General features: G+C 38.5%; 2 protein-coding genes across 5 annotated transcripts; both read right to left on the bottom strand.

Annotated features, from left to right (window-relative positions):
- Positions 1 to 869: 869 nt before the first annotated feature.
- CLK1 (CDC like kinase 1) lies at positions 870 to 8,953 on the bottom strand. Its single transcript, XM_016208814.2, has 13 exons — positions 8,820 to 8,953; positions 7,336 to 7,496; positions 6,793 to 7,021; positions 5,685 to 5,775; positions 5,217 to 5,283; positions 3,862 to 3,978; positions 3,603 to 3,769; positions 2,790 to 2,884; positions 2,566 to 2,695; positions 2,192 to 2,274; positions 1,698 to 1,777; positions 1,345 to 1,435; positions 870 to 1,224 (listed from the first exon to the last, which is right to left on the bottom strand). Exons 2-13 carry the CDS (start codon positions 7,494 to 7,496, stop codon positions 1,081 to 1,083), a joined length of 1,455 nt encoding a protein of 484 aa, XP_016064300.1. The 5' UTR covers positions 8,820 to 8,953; the 3' UTR covers positions 870 to 1,080.
- A 1,982-nt stretch (positions 8,954 to 10,935) lies between these two features.
- Positions 10,936 to 22,583, bottom strand: PPIL3 (peptidylprolyl isomerase like 3). Of its 4 annotated transcripts, none has more exons than XM_087819674.1 (7): positions 22,284 to 22,583; positions 21,645 to 21,682; positions 20,237 to 20,311; positions 18,866 to 18,959; positions 18,089 to 18,156; positions 14,133 to 14,251; positions 10,936 to 11,373 (listed from the first exon to the last, which is right to left on the bottom strand). In XM_087819674.1, exons 2-7 carry the CDS (start codon positions 21,645 to 21,647, stop codon positions 11,247 to 11,249), a joined length of 486 nt encoding a protein of 161 aa, XP_087675800.1. In that variant the 5' UTR covers positions 21,648 to 21,682; positions 22,284 to 22,583; the 3' UTR covers positions 10,936 to 11,246. The 4 variants fall into 4 exon arrangements, with proteins under 4 accessions (XP_087675800.1, XP_016064306.1, XP_087675802.1 ...); XM_016208820.2 differs by having other exon boundaries at positions 21,645 to 21,709; positions 22,284 to 22,582; XM_087819676.1 differs by lacking the exon at positions 20,237 to 20,311.
- Positions 22,584 to 22,604: the final 21 nt, after the last annotated feature.

Here is a 22,604-nt window from a genome sequence, read left to right as displayed (position 1 = left end):
TACATGACATTTTGGAAAAGGCAAAACTAGAGACAGTAAAAAAAAAAATCAGTAGTTATCAAAGGTTGAGGGTGGGAAGGAGGGATGAGTGCACTTTTAGAACAGTGAAAATATAGGCTATGATGATGGATATGTCATCATACATTATTCCAAACTAATGTACAACAGCAAAAACAAACCTGAAAGCAATCTATAGGCTTTGGTAGGTTCATCAATTACCACCTCTGGTGATGGGTGCCGATAATGGGGGAATACTATACAATGTGAGGGGTGGTGCAGGAGGTGTATCAGAAATCTCTCTGTACGTTCTCAATTTTGCTGTGAACCTAAACTACTAAAAGTCTTAATTAAAACCATGGACAAAAACTTGACCTACAGTGACTTGTTAATTCAGACTTGGCTGTAAAAGATTTTAGAAGCGTCTCTGATGTCCTGAAGGGAGCATAGGACCTTAAGCTGTTTGCAGAATCCCATTTAGGAGGAGACAGGAAAGCAGCAGTATTAAATATGAACAGGAACAAAGGGAGAACAAATCTTCCTGGTTTATCTCTAGTTCTTTATATCCTGTAATTTGTTTTACTTTGTTACTGAATTTATTGGGATGATATTGGTTAAGAAAATTATATAGGTTTTAGGTGTACAACTCTATCACACATCATCTGTGTATTGTATAGCTGTTCATCATCCCATGCAATTTGGTTTAGCAAAGGAAGGCATTAAGTCCCAATGCTGGCAATCACTAAAATGAAAACAGTAAAACTAAATATTCCCAAAGACTTAGGAAAAGCTCCAACAGAAGAAACATGTCCATTCTTTAAAGTGCCAAGAAACAGAAAAATGGTGCTAAAAACAAATTCTACAGATTCATATAAATTTCATAAAAACAAAATTTATTATGAATCATTTTATACAGAAATCATTGAAAAAAATCATTATTTAGCTATAGACTTAAATCAAATTATCCAAACAAAATAAACATGGCAATACAAAAATTTAAGAAATTTACAAAAGCTGTACAAAATAACTTAATTAGACTGATACAGTCTATAAAATTTCTTCTCTCACTGTACAATTAGAGATCTATGCACTTTTTTTTAAGGGATGAAAGAAAGGATGTTTTAAGGCTTCTTTGAGTGTAATCCTTTTAGTTGGATCATACTCCAACATTTTCTGAATGAGGTCAAAGAGAAGCTCATGTTCAGCATCCTGAGAAAGCATAAATTCCTGAAAGGAAAAGAAAGACAGTCAACAGCTTTTTCTACCACCACTTACTTACTATACTTTTATTTCTCCACCATAAAGAGACTTCACTCTAGGATCATTTAAGCAATGACCCAGGCTTACCTTCAGAGGCTTACAACGCCTTGACACATATCTGCCAGCAGAGCTGTGTTCATCCCAGTCCAATCGATCATGATGGAAATATTTACGTTTCCTAAGAGTAAGTCAATATCCATATTTATATTAACAATGAGAACTTAAACATCTACCAAGAGTGACTGGTTTAATCAATTACTATGCTTTACAGATAAGACTGTCTTTCCAGAGATTTTAAAAGGCAGCCTAGAGATAAGTAATTACCTTGCTAGGAAGCCAGTAACTACGTGAAAAAGCATCAGTCTGACTTCAGTTTTATAGTTCTCATCAGGACAAGAGATCAAGTGGTACTAAGGATAGCATTTACTCTCAAAACATACCTGGTTTTCTGGATCATGTGTTTTGGTAAAGGTCCAAGAATCCTTTCCATCATTGCTAAGTGCTCCTTACTATCATGCGTCTAAAATAATAAAAAGAAGCTGTTAACTACCTGAGCTTACACATTGTGCTTTTTCATTTAACATAGCTGCTACATTTCCAATCCTTGCATGATTTAGACACAAGGAAGGCGGTTACTAAAAAAAGGCCTAGTTTCAGAAGTTACAGCTAACAACAAAAACTATTTAAGGCTTCCAGAGTAAGATCACGAAAGATTTCCCTAATTCAACAAGTTTAATTGTTTCTAATATAAAGTATTTTAAATAAAATAATAAATCATGAAATGCCCAACATTAGTATTACACAATTTTTATTTGTATTTATATTTATTTATATTAACAGTCTATGATGGTGGGGGGGAAGCTACCTAAATAAATGTTTATGAGTTAGTGGTTCATTCACATAAATAGGCACTTTTCTTGTGCAAAGCACTTACTGGAAATACTGTAAACCCAAGGTAGTATTCAATAAGAATACATCCTATACTCCAGACATCACATGGTTGGGACCATCCTAAGGCTGCAAAACAGAACAAAAACTGTTAGGGAAAAAAAAATCCTCAATGTTTCTTAAAAACATTATAAATAATGTATATAATTTGATGTTTGAGCTAGATTCTAAAGAAATCACTTAACCCAAAGTCCTTAATGTGGTTTATGACACTAATTCCTTAAAAAGGAAAAATATGAAGTCTCACAAAAATAAAACCTAGAACTATAAGTAAATTTTAAAATTTACAACTGTAAGTAAAATTTTAAAAATCAGCTTCAATAAAGAAAAAGGTTCCCAAAGCAATTAAGAAATACTTACCTAAAATAACTTCAGGTGCCCTATAATGTCTTGTAGATACCAATGTACTGTGATGTTCATCATCATATGTTGCACTTCCAAAGTCTACAACTTTAATATCTGGATTTATTAAGGTACGTTCATCACGTTTCTAAAAGCCATAAATGATGGGTTAAGAAGGCATAATATTAAGAAGGCATAAAATATTAATTTAAAGCCATGAAGATGACACACTGAAGACTTACCATTTTGGGATTATATGCCTCTGTGTAGTCAGATTGCACAAATAAGATGTTTTCAGGCTTTAAGTCTGTGTGAGTCAACTTATTACTGTGCAAAACTGAGAATGAAACAAAAAGTTGCTGTAACCTACAAATCAAAGCCCCAAACCCCTACCAAACAAAAGCAAAAACACACCTCCTCTCATGTCTTTCCCACAAGCCTGAAGAAGTAGTCAACATTCAATAGTCTGCTAGAAAACCACCAGGGACTGAAACCCACTACCCTCCTTAAAAAATTAGCCCACAGACAGCTAATTCTTTAAAAAAAAAAAAAAATGAAGAGTTGCCCAGCCGGCATGGCTAAGTGGTTGAGCTCCGACCTACGATCCAGGAGATTCTGGTTCAATTCTCGGCCAGGGTACATGCCCGGGCTGTGTGCTCAATCCCCAGTGGAAGGCGTGCAAGAGGCCACCGATCAGTGACACTCTCATCATTGATGTTTCACTCTCTCTCCCCCCGCCCTTCTGTCTCTGAAATCAATGAAGATACATTAAAAAATAAAATAAATGAAGAATACTTTCACTGAATGAAATGCAGTTAAACTGACCAACTTTTACAATGAAGTGATCACCCTGGTAAGTCTGGTACCCATCTGACACCATATAAAATTATTACAATATTATTGATTATATTCTCTATGCCGTACTTTACATCCCTGTGACTTTTTTTTTTTTAAACTGCCAATTTGTACCTTTTAAGATCCCACCAAGATCCAAATCAGACTGACATTAAATTAGTCTCAAACTCAAGTTTCTGGAGGATATGCCAAATACTTACAATTCACAGACTTGCATATCTGATATGCCATCTTCCTGATATGATCCAGTCGAAATGGCAGAAAACCATTTTCCTTAATAAAATCGTAAGTACTAAGTCCTAGTAGTTCAAATACAATGCAAATGTGACCACGATGCTCAAACCACTCCAACATCTGGACACAGCGGCTAAAACATGTGAAAAATAACTTAGTACAGCTTCTTACAATCTTCTGAAAATTTACCTGGGGCCATTTTCTAAGTTCTACTTTGATACTTACAATGTACTGTTGGGGTCTGTTGTATTTAAGTGTTCCAGAACTTGTATTTCTGAGCGAGCAGCTTCACAGTATCTATCCACATTTTTAACTATTTTTACTGCTACATGTCTACCTCCCCTGTTAGAGAGAAAGTTCAAGTTATAAAAATAACAGATCTTTGGTTATATCTAAGTACTCTCTTCTAACTGCAACTCAATGTAAGCAACTAGAATGACCTTTGGGCACATGGTAAGGTCGGCAATATAAATTATTTTTTGATCCTTCAATTAAACTATGTATCAACAGTAATTTAACAAAGTATTAGATATTACTACCTCAATTTGCATGCCAACTGAGAATTAAAACTAATGTACATAAAGCAATTGCTTCCTATAGTGCCTGTCACTGGCAAGTGTTCTCTCAAATCTTCTTTTGGTCCAGGTTAGCAGAAAAGTTGCACTCTGAGGAGGCATGGATCCCATCTTAGGTCAGCATCTTACTAACCAATAGTAGGAAGCCTCTTTTAACAAACTACTTAGAAAAGCTTTGCCATTCCAAAGGAAAAATTGTCAAACGGAACCAAAAAAAAAGGCAACAGAAAAATTTCTTATGCTATCTTAAAAAATTCCTACCAGTAGTTTGATGGGCAAAGATAATTAAACTTGTAATACCAATCCGGCAAAGTCTCAGCCCTGACAGTGCTATCAGGTTAAATCACGGCACTTTCTAAAACTACAAGGTCCCTAGAAAATTACTCTAAAGGCTGCTTCAATAGGTACGGGGTAATTAAGCAAAGCTCCAAAGACTCCTCATATATAAATCAGGGCTGAGAACCACTGCCTAGAAGAGGGAAAGAAAAAAAAAAGATGGCCACAGCTGTGCCTAGTGAGGAAAAAATCCTGTTTTCTGAAACAAAATCTGTTTTCAGCTTAAAACTGAAAGTAGAAGCTGCACATACTACTAATTACTACAGCTTAAAAATACAAACAGCTAGTATCTTTTACTGGGTGGGACTTTCCTAAATACAAATAAAAAACTCAAGCTAAAAGGGTAAAGATACATCTAACTCATGGTCAGGACAGACCATATTTTAAAGCTAAATATGTTTTCTAAAATGTTTCTATTGATTTTTATTTTGTTGGGGGGGGAGGAAGGGGAAAACAGCATTGATGGGAGAGAGAAACATTATCAGCAGCCTCCTGCATGCCCCCTACTGGGGGCTGAGCAGCAACCTGGGCATATGCCCTGACTGGAATCGACCCAGTGACCTCTTGGTGCACAGGACAATACTCAACCGAGCCACACTGGCCAGGGCTACATATGTTTTCTATACTGTTGTGATCACTCCTAGTACAATCCCAGGATAGGAAACTTACGCTTTACGATCGATGCACTCCACGACTTTTCCAAAAGCTCCTTCACCTAAAGTATCAACAATTTCATCTAAAAGAGAAAAATTAATCTCAGTCACACCAAGAAGTGAAAACACTTTGCTTATCATAATAAATGCTATAAATGCAGATTATTCTAGTTGATGCTATAAATTCCCTTATCACTATTTTATTGGTCAACACTGTCAAAAAACATGTAACTATTTTTAGGTCTAATTTCAGTCTTAAAGCTAATTTCATTTAATTTGATTTACTGTTTTGGAAGTTCTACATAGCAAACATTAAATTTCTAAAGAAAGCAAAAATACAATTCCCCCCACCACCAAAAGAAATGGAAAGAAACAAAACAAAACAAAAACAGAGAAAGAAAAGATTTCCAAATCCCTGAAATCTTAATCTATAGATAATAGATGTTATCTGAAAAGTTAATAAGTGTTGAAAAATATTCTATACATCTTGCACTTAGTACGTCTCCACTCTGACAGATCAGGTGACCCTCCTCATCATCCTCTACACTCCTGGATCTTTTCCTTCGGTGACTCTTCTGGAAACGTCAAGTGGGCGGCACCAAGATCATCCAGCCAATCAATATACCCGAGTGAATTCAGGGCAGAATACGAAATTCATTCAGCGGGGAGATATTCAGGCATTCAGATACACGCCAGGCCACAAACGGTTGGCAGGAGCAATTTCAAATTCAGTCCCCAGAAATTCACAGGGCACATAGTTTATGTTAACAGGAGAAAAACATGGCAAGGAACAGATTTTCAGATAAGATACTCAAAGTGGCAAGGCAATAAAACATAACACAATTGTTTTCTTTAAAAAAAAATGCTTAGTTGTAGCATTCACTGAAATATAATTTTAAGTTTCTAGTGTCCCAATTTACTGCTGCAAAATCGTAGGATGTAATATTTACTTGTAAAAGTAGACTGTGGCCAAATTAAGATTTCCTAACTAATCTAAGAAAACAAAGTTTTAAGACAGTAAATAAAATTAAAGTCCTAATTTTGGGGAGGAAAAAATGATTTGGCATACAAGAATAACACCTCGATATTTTAAATGCCTTCTGAGCTGATCTCCAAATTAATACACATCCCATAATTTCATATCTGTTAAGTGGTTTGCTTAGTGAAAAAAAGTATTAGAGAGAATGCTTTGCTAGAACAAAGATACATCTAATCCTCAATCATACAAAAATAAAAGGCCTAGTCTATCTTTGTGGTAAGATTTCAATTTATCAAAACAAATCAGATTTCTTGAAGTACCATGAAAAATCTGTCACACTATCTTGTAATCATTTCTATGAACCTAAATTAAATCCCCTCCACTATTTCACTGAAATGACAGTTGCCAGCTAGTAGTAAAATCTATTATGTAACTAAGTATATACTGTACTCAGGGAATTTCCTATCCAATGCACAAACAGAAAGAATCCTGTAAGTTAAAATTGAGATGACTTCATCTTAAACAGAACTTTCTCAAATGATCAAACACAAATTAAAGTTTCCTGTTCAACACGGGAAATAAAACTTCCAAAATGTTTTAAAAGAGCTCATACCCCATGTGAACGATGATGTGTAGTGCTGTGGTGAATCCTGTGTTTGCTTTTATAACTACTTCTTCCACTTCTACCAGAGGACTTGCTACTATGGTTCTGATATCTGCTTTCATGGTCCCTATGACGATGTCCAGATTCACACCCTTGACTGTAGTCATTTCTATATTCATCAATGTAGCGTCGACTATAATAGTCTCTCTCATTTATGGATCTGCTTTCCAAATAATGGCTAGAAAAAATTTAAGAAAACAACACTTTTCCAATGCTTTATGCTAATACCAAGTATCTTCCAATTCTCAGTATATCTCTTAAGGTAACTCTTAGATTGTTTTCCCCACCAACCAAAAAAACCCACACAATTTTACAAACATTACAAGCCATCATTGGAAACAGAAAGGAATGGTAATCAACGTTACTTATTTTAAGGGACATTAGTTTTAATTATGAAAATGGATCCGCCCCCCCCCCCTTTTATCGAGACAACGGACAGATAACACTGTAGTGAAAATGTATTTATGTATGTATATGTAATACCCCCCTTACCTATCATATGTTTTAGAGTGATCGTATTTGCAGTGCTTGTTCTCCCGGGCACTGCTATGTGATCTCTTCCTCCTCTTATGACTGCTGCTGCTCCTCCATTTTCCACACTCCCAATCTTTTTCGTCCCAATCAGGACAGTAAGTTCTCTTCGAGTGTCTCATCTACACAAAAGAAAAGTTTTCCCCAGTTTTAAAGGATCCCACGTCAAAACAATGAACAGTTTAATAAAATTCTTCTTTGCAAATTCACTCTAGTTAGAACATTATCAATTTTGGCAAAATCGTATTTTCCTGCCTGCGGAAATTTAATATAGGTTCACATATGAAATTCTCCCCATTTAAACGTGCATCAAAAGCTAGCCTCCAACTCACAAGGAACCACAAATGTTCTCAGCAACAGAACCATCGTTACTGAAAATTTCTGTAAAGGGGGAAAGTCAATCATACTACTAAGGCCTTAAGTCAACGATGGCATCAGAAAGCAAAACAAGGAGTAAGTAACCAAATAATTTAGATGCATATATGCACAACCCAAGGACACGGACAATGGTGTGGAGAGGGGCTGGGGAGAGGGATGTGACGGGGTGGAACGGGTCATTGGGGAGAAAAAGGGACATCTGTAATATTTTAAACAAAAATTTAAAAAAAAAACACAAAAAACCCCCCGACACAACACCGTCTTTTGAGTGCCACTCCCCAGCACGTACGACGATGTAACAAAGCCTAGGTCATCCTCAGAACAGTCTTACGCAATCAAGTTAGGAGAGGAGAAAGCCATCTTCCTTTCAGAAATGTTTCGAAGAAAAATCTCCAACAACTTGACTCCTCGTCTCTACACTCAATCAAAACGCTCCAAATGAAGCACAGAAATTCAACACGAGAAATGCCTAATCACACACGCCTTCAAATACTATACTAGATCTCTCTTTTCTCGGGTTCCCCGACGACACTGAGAAGACAGACCCTGGCCATTTCCACACCAGTCCTCTAAGAATCAACTAGACGTTAAATGATACCAAATTATAGCAGGTCAATGCGTTCTTTGTCTCAGTTTGCTACGAACACAGTTCCTCCAGAAACGTAATTTACGCAGAACCCAAGTAAACAACCCCGGCAACAGGCAGCTTCGCCGCCTCCGCCCCGCCGCCATCTTATAGCTCGGCGAGGCGGCCACTGCAGACAAGATGGCGCCAGCGCCCGTCCGGGCTCGGGCTCGCCCCCGCCCCGAGAAAAGCAAGCGTTCGCGCAGCACTCTCCGCTCGCAACACACTGTCACTACCCTCAGTCAGTGGCTGGGGCGTCGAGGTTCAAGCAGAAACTCGCAGCGACAGGCTCGACAGAGCTGGAGTGGGGCGAAGGGAAAAAAGATCCCCGTGCAGGACTGCGGCCAGCGGCCGACAAGCCTGGCTAGGGGGGCATCACCAGGCGCTCCCGAGGCACACAAAAAAGGCCCCGACACCTAGCCCGCTTCCTCCTGCGTCTTACCGTCCTGGCCAGAGAGTTCAAGCCGAAGGCGACAAAGCTTGTACCGCGACAACGGAGAAGACGCAGCTGACAGCGGATAGCTGCGATGGGCTCCGAAAACAAAATGGAGCTGACAGTCCTCTGCGTCAGGACTCTTCTCGAAAACAGTGGTGACGTTGCGACTCCGGGGCGGGGCCTTTGCCCTGGAGGGGGCGGGGCGGCGCGCGGTGGCCGCCGTGTGCGCAGGCGCCGGGCCCCGACGGGCGTTGCTGAAGGTGAGGGCTTGAAGCTGCACACGGCGGCCATGTTGGCCAGGGTCTGGTTCGGGTCCCGGGGAAACGGCGCGGTTATGGGAAGAGTCTCGTCTGTGCTCTTTAAAAATTGTATTTGTGAACGCTGGAAACAAGGAAAAGTACGTTCTTTAGCGTACATTATGTATGGCCTGCGTGTTTGGGAGTATGTTCCCAGTTAATAATTTTAGGTCAATCCCCGCTATCTCAGTGACTATTTGTAAGCAGTGCCTTTACAGAGGCAGAAAGGTTCAGTGCGGTCATTAGGGTGGGCCCTAATCCAGTATGACTGGTGTCTGCCTTTATAAAGAGGTTAGGACACAGGCACAAACGGGAAAGGCCATGTGAAGACAGAAGTTGGTCACGTTCAAGCCGAGAGGCTTGGAGTAAACAACCCTACCCACACCTCCATCTCCCAATTTCTGCCAGTCTGGACCCAGGGTTGGCCAACTTTTTCTTAAAGGGCCATATAAGTCTCAGGTTTATAGGCCATTTGGTCTCTGTCACTACCAGTCAATAGTGCTGTTGAAGCACAAGCCAGCCAGACTCAATACTAAAGGAATGGGACTGACTTCCAAGAAGACGTTATTTACAAAATCAGGTGGCCAACTATGTTTTGCCAACCTCTTATTTAGATGGGGAACCATATTCTTGTCCTTTTAAAGAGAATTTTGGATGATTAACATTATCGTCTTCTTCATAGTTCATTAACACATGGAGCAGAACATCAGTCACCCAAATGCTAACATGATGGGTGTGAACCAGTCAACTCAGGGTGAGTGGGCAGAAATCAATGTGCTGCATCTTGTCCTCAAGGTGGGCAGCCAGTATCCCTCCCTATCTGAAATCCTTATGGCTATGACTGAGCTGACTTTATCAGATTGAGGTCTAAGAACCAAAAAGTGACTCTACTGGCGCTACTTTAAAAAATGGCAGAGTTTAGAATAAAAATTGATGGGATGCCAGTCAGTGCTAAAAAATCCTGACAATCAGTAAAAGACTCTTAAAAGTGATGACAAAAAATTCAGTGACATGTTTGGAGAAGAATATCAGGTATAACAAGTGGCAAAACAAACTCTGGCCAAAAAGGGCCTTTAATACTAATTCTAGAAACCTAAATGATTAAAAGGCTGAAGCAAAATGCAAGAACATTAATATAATTGGCACCTCAGTTTAGTGGAAGGCATAGATGGTAACGACAGGACTGCTACAAGCTAACTCCCAAACTGTAGTTAAGAACAAACCAAAACATTTAAATCAGCTATCTGCAAAAATGTTTGGTTTTAGGAACACCCAACATCTAATCAAGGTGATCTAAGCCTGATTAGGTTAAGAGCCCTCTGGTGGAGACAAATATATTAGGAGAGCAGCGTCCATTACTTAATACAGAATACTTACTATATGCCAGAAGCTTTATACACATTATTTCTTTTAATCCTCACAACAGTCTGAGGGAATATTATTTATGAATGAGGAAACTAAAGCTTGGAGATGTTAATTTGCCTAAAGTTAGTAGGAGACAGAGCTGTGATTCAAACACAGACCGAGCTCTACAAGTGGTGTTCTTAACCAACTAATTACTTTTTTCAAATGGATCATCTGTAGAACTTTATCTTGTAATATTTTAAAAGATATGCTTTAATGTTCCACGGGCAAATCAGTTGGGAAATTCTGAGTGTTTACTGGACTCTAGGATATCTCTGAGCCTTTATTATAAATCTAAAGACCAAAGAAAATAGCAAATACATTGGCTAGCCTCTATACCATCTCTTTATCTTGCCCTTCCTCTCTCTAGCTGCACAAAGTGAACAACTATGGAAAATAATACTTCCATGATGTGGTCTAGATATAGTAGGAGTTTATAATTAGGGTGCTCAAAAATGACTGATATGAGGCTCAGCATTTAAAAATGAATGTTTCTATGTAACAAAAATTAAACATGTTTAGAAAATTAAACACATTGGATAATAGTTATAGAAAAGAATATGCTCAAGAATGGGAGTAAAAGCTATTTGGTTCCCTTTGGTACCACTAACTCAGGAGATCTTAGTTGTAAACAAGCAGGATGATGCAATCTCTGACATAATTAAAACTGGATAAACAACAATAGGTGTGTTCCTCAAATACTGTGCCAAGTATTTGTCCATGTCCATTATAGCTATTGAGCAAATGGGTTGGCATGAATAGTTATATCCTTAATGTGTACATCATTAAGAGGTCGGTATGTCTTCTCATTTACTGGTAACTTCTCCAATTCATCTAGAGTCTCCAGACCATCTATTACCCTGTAAGAGAAACAATATAATGAATGAACATTTTCTCAGATTGAAACACAATATCCAAATACACATAGCAATTATAATATCCTTAAGAGAAAAGGACCATGACTCATAGTTCTCTGAATTCCCTAGTTGAGTGTACAATAAAATATTGATTTGACTTTCTAACATAGATATGGGCCAAAATTCAGAAACAAAAATGCATTCTTATGCCTTTAGACAGTAATAACAATGGGTAGGAATATTCCCACCAAAGTATCTAAGCATTGTATTCTGCCCCATTTATACAGCATAGCTACAATGGGGCCAATATAATTAGTCAGAAGATTTCTTTGCTATAGGAAATATCCAGAGAAAGTATGTAAGGATGACACTATTATAAATACTGCCCTACTCTGAAGATCCATAAGTGAGTGGCCACTTTGCACTTGATTGTTTTTGTCCAGAAGCAAAAATTAAAAACACCATATTTAAACAAAGAGCAATAATAATAAAAATAGGAAAATAGAAGCCCTGGCCAGTGTGACTCAGTTGGTTGAAGTGTCGTCACATACACCAAAAGGTCGCAGGTTCGATTCCCAGTCAGGGCACATACCCAGGTTGAGGGTTAGATCCCTGGTCAGGGTGCATACAGGAGGCAACCGATCAATGTTTCTCTCTCACATCAATGTTTCTCTCTTTCTCCCTCTTCCTCCTCTCTCTCAAATCAGTAAAAACATTTGAAAAATAGGAAATGAAAAGATGAACAGTTAAGCCCACTTGCAGCAAGCTTACTTCATGTTTCCATTAAGAAAAAGAAATATTGAGAGCTATCCTTCAAATATGTTTTGAAGTTAGTTTAAAACATTTGCTAAGAAAAGGCAGCTTTTTAGATTATACCTCTTAGTACAACTCAAATTAATTCTCAAAATATATGTATAGAATGTATTTACATTTAATTTTGCAATTTCACTAAAATAGTACTGTAACCAAACCTTTTGATTTTACTCCCAAATGTATGACAATTAAGGTCTTTAAATTGTAAATTTTAAAGGTTTTCCCACTTCTGGGTCAGTAAGAGAAATAGAGGATATAGAAAACAGAGCTCAGGCACAAAAAGCAAGCAAACTGTGCTAAGTCAGTCCAGTCAAGTATCTGGGACATAGCCCCTTTGAGAACGAGTGGAAAGCTATATACCATCTTCCCAGAAAAATGTGTGTGCATATACCTGAAACACACAATTTCAAAAAGTTAATGGACTTAAAGGTTAAAGGATAAGAATCTTTGTTCTAGCCCAGCCGGCGTGGCTAAGTGGTTGAGCATCAACCTATGATCCAGGAGATCTAGGTTCAATTCCCCGTCAGGGCACATGCCTGGGTTGCAGGCTTGATACCCAGAGGGGGGCGTGCAGGAGGCAGCTGATCAATGACTGACTCATCATTGATGTTTCTATCTCTCTCTTTCCCTGTTCCTTCCTCTCTCTGAAATCAATAAAATAAATTTAAAAATCTTTGTTCTAAATTTTACAGTTTTGTCACAAATCCAGTAAGATCTTGGTAATTACCCATCAATAATTATTAACGGTGGGTTAAGGGAGAAAGTAAAAGGAGGGGAACCTAGATTACCTACATACACACAAAGAATACTAGAGACTGTAATACTTCATTAATTATTAATAATCTAAATTAGACATGTATATGGAATGAAAAAGAAAGTTGTAGAGTCTTCTATTTTTAATTAGCCTAACTTGGCACTCAAATTATCAAATAAAACAAACTCTAGAACTGTGCCTTAGTTTATTGAGCAAAGTAAATACTTGCAGACAGACAAACTGACTTCCTATTGATTTACAAAAGCAGTCCCCAGGAATACTGTTTATAATGGATATTCTGGCAGAGACTACTAAACACCTCCCTAGCATCCAGTTTCCCCTTCTCCTTACTCACAGAAACCTCATTTCATTGAGAATAGTAATGCGTCTGGCTAAAAAACATTTCCTATCCTCCCTTGTAGGTAAGGGATAGCTACATTGCAAAGTTCTGGATCTTCTAGAAAAACTCTTCTAAAAAGGGGTAGACTTAGCTAGGCAGACCTTTTGCCCTTTCTTCTCTGTTCTGCCTGGAACACAGATGTTCTGGAACTGTGTTGCCCATACTATGACCACGTGGTGAGCTTAAGGATGGAAGCTAAAGATGGTTGAAGCTAAAGACAGAGGCACCTAGATCATTGGTGACATGATGGAACCACCATCCTAGTCCATCTTGTTTAAGCGACTATTTTTCAGATCTGCTGCAAAATGCTATTCTCAATGAAAACAGACACATTACTATTAATTTGCACAATGAATCAGGAAAAAAGTATTAGCTTCTCTTTTATAAAATCAGGAAACTGAGGCTCAGAGAGGTTATAAGTTCCCAAGGTCACCAGACTGGTAAATAGTAGACTTAAATTCCAGGTATGTTTAGCTCTCATACTGCATTTTCTTTTTTCCTTTTTTAAAATATATCTTTATTGACTTCAGCGAGAGGAAAGGAGGAGGAGAGATAGAGAGAAACATCAACGATGAGAGAGTCATTGATCGGCTGCCTGGCCCGCAACCCGGGCATGTGCCCTGACTGGGAATCGAACCCCGATCGCCTGGATCCTAGGTTGATGCTCAACTGCTGAGCCACGCCCGGCCGGGCTCATACTGCATTTTCAATATTAGTTATGCTACTATCACAGCCACTTATATACATCCCTTTCAATGAAATTCCAAAGAAGAAAACCATAACCAGGAGACTCACTTTCCAAATACTGTGTACTTCATGTCCAAATGTGGCTGCTTGCCATAGGTGATGAAAAACTGTGATCCATTGGTGTTTGGGCCATTATTAGCCATAGATACAACACCTCTAACATTGTGCTGAAAAAAAACAGACCAAAGTATTAATTTATCTGTGTTTTTAAATAAATATTCCAAATACAGGACTAAAACAAGACATGCACTCTTTAACCTCCCAATATTTAAGGAACCAAGAAAACATTAAATGATTAACAGCTTCTACTTGGGCAAACACAAATGTACAGTTGCTGTATTATCTGTATCTCTGAAAACATACATGTAAGTTGTTTATATATCAAATCATATCCTCCAATTTCATTTTCACTTTGGAGATGTACAGCTACAAACACTTTAAGCAATGCCAATGTATAACAGAAAGAATCCTTACATTTATATTAAGGAACAGTGTGCTGGTATGAAATGATCAGGCAGACAATAAAACCAAAATCCCCATAATCTCTTCACACATACACTGGACTCTGGCTAGTTTCTTTATCTGTAAAAGAAGGGAGTTTGGACTAGTTCTGGGGTTTATTCATAATTCAAATGCTGCCCAGCCAGGCATGGCTCAGTGGCTGAGCATCAGCCTAGGATGCAGAAGATAGCAGTTCAATTCCCAGTCAGGGCACATGCCTGGGCTGCAGGCTCGATACCCAGTTGGGGGCGGGCAGGAGGCAGCCAATCAAGGACTCTCTCATCATTGATGTTTCTATCTCTCTCTCCCCGTCTCCCTTCCTCTCTCTGAAATCAATAAAGATATATTTAAAAATAATAATAATTCAAATGCTCACAAAGGTCAGTAGATAATAAACTGATGAGTGGGCAGAACGTAAACTTTAGGGAATGGTGGAGTCTAGCTAAAGGAATAGTGTATCTCTTGCCTAATGGCATTAAACATTTTTTTAACCAACTGCCATAGAGAATGCATCTATGAGTCTTCTACCCATTGGCAGTCAGTTCATAACCTGAAGACTAGATGATCTAAGGAAGGTCTCTTCTAGCTCTAATATTCGTGATACTGTTTGTTATACAAGGGACTGTGTATAGGAATTAAAAGAACTTTACAGATAAAATTGAAGACGTGACAGCTCATGTTATAGGGAGGTGCCTGAGTATGAAATACACTATAAATAACTCTAATGATTAGTCTATATTTAGTTATTCACCAGGGGACACTAATGAGACAAGCAATAGAGATACATATTCCCCAATTAATTTCATTTTCACTTTGGAGAAGTACAGACACAGTTTTAGCAATACAGTACCAATGTATAATAGATGTAGCTACATCAAGATATTAATGATTTATTGTCTTCCTAAAAGGTGACTACCAATCAAATGTAATATTTAAATGTATCTATATTTTATTGATTTCAGAGGAAGGGAGGGGGAGAGAGAGAGAGAGAAACATCAATGATGAGACTCATTGAATGGCTGCCTCCTGCATGTTATCTGCTGGGGACTGGGTCCACAACCTGGGCATGTGCCCTGACTGGGAATCAAACTGAAATCTCCTGGATCATAGGTCAATGCTCAACCACTGAACCACACCAGCTGGACTCAAATGTAGTCTTTAATACATACACGAGAATATATGTACCATTTATAACTTAATAAAATACATACCCATTAACCCATTTCTAAGCTTTAGGAATTTAAAATTTATCAAACTTGCATGTGTATGTGCTCCTCTCATGGATTACCTTAGCCTTCTTCTTATCAAAGAAGTAACCACTATTCTAATATCTTTATACATGCCTATACAATATACAGTTGATTCTTGAATGGGTCTTGAACACAGGTTTGAATTGTGTGGGTCCACTTATACACATTTTTTTAAAATCTGTGGTTGGGAGTCCACAGATTTGGAGAGAATTCTATGCACTGATCTACACATAAAGTCTCCTATTTTATGTAGGGTACTTCAGCATCCTTGGATTTCAGTATCCACGGTGGTGGTGGGGGTGTCCTAAAACCAATCCCCCATGGATACTGAGGAATAAAAGTTATACATGGATAACTTTTGGGGGTCAAAAGCTATACATGGATTTTCAACTATACAAGGAGGGTAAGTCCCCCTAACCCCCACACTGTTCAAGGGTCAACTGTATTGTTTCCTTTTCCTTGTTTCTGAGCTCTATAAAATAGTATCATACTATTTGTAGTCTTCCAGGCATGCTCTCTACACTTATGTTTCTATGATTCCTACATGTATATGAAGCTGTAGTTCTTTTTTACTGCTGTATATTTCACTCCTGAATATACTACAATATATCCATCCTATGATCAATAGACATTTGAGTTGTTTTTAGCTCTCTGCTATTAAAATAATTCTCTAGGAACACTCTTTTATGTGTCTCCTGATGCACATATGTGCATTTTCTAGGGTAAACACTTGGGAATGGAATTGCTGGGTCAGAGTATGTGAATATTCAATACACACCCTCAACTTTGATGTATAAGATAGTGATTCTTAACTCTGGCTGTTGAAGGAATCACCAGGGAACCTTAAAATATAATCAAGGCCCTAATCAGTTCTACTGATTATTTTTCTCTATATTTGGGGATGGGGGGATGAGAGGAGGTAAGACCCTAATTTTTTATATTTTTAAAACTTCCTCTGGTGAGTCTGTAACAGCCAAGGTTGAAAAACACTGGTATAGGATTACAGATTAGTGTTATGAAAGCTGTCATTAATTAAATGTCTAAAAGGTTGTTTTGTTTCTAATTCAAGAAAAGGATGACTTTTAAATAATTTAGCATTTCCCAACCTCAACTCCTATAACAAAAATAGTATTTCTTTATGATAGAAAAGCAAAAAGATAAAGTAAATTACCCCTAGTCTGTCCATCCAGAGATAAACACTGCAATGAATTTTTTTTTCCAGAAAATTTCCAGGGTATATTTTATTGATTTTAGAGAGAGGGAGAGAAGGAGAGAAACACTGATCGGCTGCCTCCTGCACGCCCCCTACTGGGTGGGGATCAAGCCCACAACCCGCACATATGCCCTGACCAGGAATCAAACTGGCAACCTTTTGGTGCACGGATGATGCCCAACCAACTGAGCCACACCAGCCAGGGCCAGGGCATATATATTTTTTTTTCAAGGAGAAATTAGAATTTTATTTTTTCAGGGCATATTTTAATGTAACTGAAATATAATATAATAAATTACATATTCTGATTGTGGGGAATTTGTCTCTTTTTTTCTAATTATAAAATTATCATGCTATGCAGATACAAAGTTTAAAAGACCATAAAATAAACTGTTAATTGTTGTCCTCTCTGGGAAGTAGGACTGATTTTTTTTTAATAGGCATGTATTGCTTTTTTAATTTTAGAAAACAAAACAAGAAAATTGTTTAGAAAGTTTTAGAAAAAATATGATAAAGAAAATAAAAATCCCTAATTTTAACATGCTAAAGATATATTTATATGCACTTCTCTTTCACCTCACTGAGATCTACTACAGGCATTAAGTAACGTTAATGCATGAATATTTAAACATCTAACAGATGATGATAAAAGTTGGTGATTGATAATGGCAATATTGCAACCAGGAGGTCTGCTAGTCTTTCCTTTTCACTCTCAAACAAGGCTAATGGTTTGCGTCATTCAACATGAATTTTATAGTGAGACATTAAGCCCCTTTGGTATATTACTGATAGGCTGGACCCAAAGATGAGCTCACTTAGTATCAAGATCCATGTGATAGTGAGATTCCAGTATATATTTTAGGCTAGAACTGCCATGTATATTTTCTCCCTGATATCATTTATCAATTGTGCAGAAACTACAAAAAAGTACATATATATGTTTACTAATGATGTTAACTTGTGTTACTACAACATATGTATCAAAGTTTCCAAGTGTACACATGGCATGAGAAAATAATTTTGAAGCACTGGGGACATACCTTAAGATATTCACTGTATTCATCCTCAAATTTCTTGCCCCAGATACTGTTACCTCCTCTTCCAGTACCTATATTACAAGACAAATACAAAAAGTATCTAATTAGAGAAAGGGTTTATTTTCTTAAACTTAAAGGCTAGTTTAAAGTATAACTTTTTAAGTACAAATAAAATTTGATATGTCCCTTTTTTTTTTAAGCTGATATCTTTTATTGGTGAGAAGAAATGTTTTTTTTATTATTATTATTTTTTAAAATTTATTTTTATTGTTGAAAGTATTACAGATGTTCTCTTTTTTCCCCAATGACCCCTTCCAACCATCACCCACCCCTTGCCCTAGGCCTTCACCACACTATTGTCTATGATATGTCCTTTCTTACTTCCCCAAAATTTCACTTTATAAACCAGAAAAATAAAATATCTCTACAAAAAAACAAAAACGCTCAATACTATTCATACTTTAGAGCTAGGTACTAGTAACTTCAGCTTAAAAATTGCTTGCTGCCCTGGCCAGTGTGGCCCAGTGGTTAGTGTCAGCCAGCAAACTGAAGGGTTGTGGGTTCAATTCCCGGTCAAGGCCATGTACAATCCCTAGCCCTGGTCTGGGCACCCGTGGGAGGCAACCAATCCATGTGTCTAATAAAAAAATAAAAATAACTCGCTGTTGCAAGGTAGCCCAATTATAAAAACTCTGCATGCTTTTATTTTTCTATTGTTTGTCTACCCCCACTTCTTCACACTATATACCCAATTCTCTAGATATTAATGGAATAACTTACCTGTGGGGTCTCCTGTTTGAACCATGAAACCTTTGATATTTCTATGAAATATACAGCCATTGTAGTAATTACTGGCACAGAGAGCCAAGAAATTCTGAAGAGAGTAAAAGTAATGATTAAGAAATCATGTAGCAGAAACACATTTAAGATAAAGAACTAATTGTACTTACTGAAAACACTGTAACAACCTATTTAAATGCCTATGTCTTTTAGGCATTACTTTGGATGATGTCGCTTCCCTACCTAAAGCACTTTAATGACTTCCTTCAGTTTTTGGACTAAAATACAAACTCCTAAGCAGAGCCTAATATGCCCTGCATGACCTGGCCTACCTCTACATCTCATCATAATGACCCCTTCCTGTTATTTACTATGTTTACCCCATTAGCCTTCTGAAAATTCACCCCAAAGAGGCAGGCTTCCCCCCCCCCTTGAGGACTTCATACCTGCTATCTTTCTATCTGGAATGTTCTTTTTATATATCTTCCTTTTTTTTTTTTTTTTAATATATCTTTATTGATTTCAGAGGGAGAGGGAGGGAGAGGGAGAGAGAGAGGGCAACATTAGTGATGAGAGTCATTGATCGGCTGCCTCCTTCACACCCTACACTGGGGATCGAGCCTGCAACTCAGGCATGTGCCCTGACTAGGAATTGAACAGCGATCTCCTGGATGACAGGTTGATGCTCAACCACTGAGCCATGCCCGGTCAGGCTCTTTTTATATATCTTTTCATGGAGATGCCTTCATTACTTTTCACACTCAGTTTTAAGTATCACTTTCTTGACTAGGCCCACCCTCACCTTCTTTTAAATAATTCCTTCCCCATTATTCTCTGTCTCAACATTTTATATCTTTCAAGGCATTATCACTCTCTAGAAATACTTTTTTTCTAGAATAAATTCCCCCCCCCACCCCCGCCTATATTCCTACCTAGAATATTGGCTCCATGAGGGCAAGGAATGTGTCCTGTTCATCACTGTATTTGCAGATACTGTCAAGATAGCCTTTTATAGATAACTGTTGAATGAATAAATTATGTATAGCTGACTCTTCTTCCTTCTGTCCTTGTCATTTAAACAAGTGAAATAATGTAAGGAACAGTTTTCTTATCTGATATCTCATGATTACTTATGTTTCCTAAGGAAAATGAGCCAAAAGGAAAAGATACCAGCCACTCTACCTACCCTTCGATATCAAGAAAGGTTAAGTGCAAATCAGGCCAGAAATGATGGTGGCTGGTTTTTCCCGACAATGGTTTTATACGAAAGTGGTTTGGTTTTTTATGTTGTTGACTTTTTAGATCAGTCAACTTCAAAATGATTATCCTGTTGCATTAACTCATTTCTTATTTGTATATAATGGTACTCACTTCACATGTTTTGGGTGTCCTCTCACAGAAGATTTCTATTTTAATATCACCTACATCCGTATGCAGTGTCACCGACTAAAAAGGAGAGAGAATGTGAGAACAAATGAGATTTCTTCAGGTGACTATATGCACTGTATGATTTCCCTAAGTAGATATTAAAGATGGTATCTAAATAGCATAGAAGTACTGTTTCAGAGATGACCTGTCCATATAGCAGCTCTGAGAGATAGTTGTATTCCTTCAAAATTTACTTCAGCAGTAGGAAAAGCCTCCAGGAGATTATAAATATAAAGGTTAGGGTAAAATAGTATCTATGCTAAAAATTGGGGAGCAAATACTGTGCTGGAAATAATTATTTTAAGCTTGAATTTTTCATCAATAAAAATAAAAACAATTGTAATATTAGAATTACTGATTTAAATGGCATTCACTATCATTACTATTTATTGAAAAATAATAAGAGAATGACTTTCAAAATATAGTTTCTACCATTTCCCTTATGTAATTTAATGGTAAGGGGCCAGGTTAAAAAAATTCCTGCCCGGCCAGGAGATCACAGTTCAATTCCTCGTCAGGGCACATGCCCAGGTTGCAGGCTCGTTCCCCTCCAGGTCCCCAGTCAAGGGCGTGCAGGAGGCAGCTGATCAATGACGACTCTCTCATCTCTCTCTCCCCCTCTCCCTTCCTCTCTCTGAAATCAATAAAGATATATTTAAAACAAAACAAAAAAACAATTCCTTTCTCGACTACAGAGAGGACATAAAAAGCATCAGTGTTTCTAGATTCTAAATGTGCAGAGGTAACCATAGTACTTTTTCCCCCCTAGTATTCTTTATTTCTGCTTTTTGTTTGTTTTGGTAGCCTGAATACTCCTTTTGAATACATCTCATTCCAGAAAGAATGAAAATTATTATTCTGGAGCTTCCTTTTTCATTTCTCTTCTTATTACAATAGTATCTAGCAGTCAGAGTATGGCCAGGTTGAAGATAGAAAGCAGGGGGTGTGTGTGAGTTGGGGGAGGGGGACATGGGGCATTATTCTTATTGCTGTTCTTCTACTTCAAGCTCTAGTTGCCTACCTTAGATACAGAGCAAAAAGTTCCAATTAAAATTATAACACCAGGGCTATACCCTTCTGCTCCTCCTACTCCCTCTTTTCATTTCTACCTTGTAATCAATTTTTTTCTATAAAAGGCAAATTCTGTGTGTTTTAAGTGAAAACATACATAACTTAAAAGTAATTTTGCTTATTTCTGGTTTTGCTTAGAATCATTTTTCACTGTAGACTTCTACAGTTTATCATTTCCCTGTCTTGCCATTGATATTTCCACGCAGTTTTATTTCCCTTGACTGAATTTCTAAAAATTACTTCTAATGAAAGGCACTCATAAGAATTCTATAAAACTTACCATTTTCCTTCTTGATGGTTACTGTTATTTCTCACAGTCTTATTGAAAGAAGTCCGAGAATGAATCTCCATTCCCAAAAGGAAAAAAATAAGTTCGTTTTTCTCTCTTACTTCACACATGCTTATGTTTACTGAATATTTAAAAGAAAAAGTCTCGAAGAGCATCTCCCTACCCCCCCCCAAATAATAAAAATGCGGTTATGGAAGCGAGGAAGAGATCCCCCCGCCTTAAGCCCCTCAGCCTCCTACCCGCCCGGCTCGCTCTCCCTCACGAGCCCCGTACGGTCCTGCCGCAAGCGGGGGCCCCGCCGCCCGCGCAGCCCCGCAGCTCCCCGCGCCCGGAGCGCGCCACCCCCACGCCTGCGCCGCCACCTACCGCCCCGCCTGCTCCAGTCCCGTCTCACCGACCCGACAGCCCTGTCCAAAATGCCTGCATCCCAGTGCCTTCTCGATGTCCTTCCCCCTAGCAGCCATCACTAATATGCCATAGGCTTTATCAAGTTGTTTTATCTGTTTCCACAGCCTCCTCTCCACCCAGAATGCTCACTCGGAGCAGCCCAGGAGCTGCAGCCCACAGCGCTCCGCGAGCGCAGAACCTGAATAAGCCGCTGGCCGAGCGCGCACGCCGGCCCCCACTTACCCGGACGCTTCGGTCAGCGCAGCGCCGGTCGAGTCAGACAAGTGCGGGCGCCCGCCACCGCTCTGTAGATTCCAACTTAGTTTCTTCAGGCCACCGGAAGCCGAGCGCGCAACCCATTAGCGAGAACGCCCTCGCAGGCTCGCCTTCTCCGCCCCCCTCCCTATCGCACAGCAAAACGACTAGAACTAGGAAGACAACGTCACTTAGATCCCACCCGGAACACTTCAGACAGTGAAAAGGAGCTCTTTCACTAATTCCACTAGGTCAGGAATCCCAGCCCGGAACTACTCTGGACAGCCTCTGGAGGTGCCTGGGACTCAG

Source organism: Miniopterus natalensis, chromosome 8 (genome assembly GCF_054644295.1).
Source record: "Miniopterus natalensis isolate mMinNat1 chromosome 8, mMinNat1.hap1, whole genome shotgun sequence".
Taxonomy (NCBI): domain Eukaryota; kingdom Metazoa; phylum Chordata; class Mammalia; order Chiroptera; family Miniopteridae; genus Miniopterus; species Miniopterus natalensis.
The sequence above is the reverse complement of the archived record's forward strand: the minus strand, read 5'-3'. Positions and strand labels throughout refer to the sequence as shown.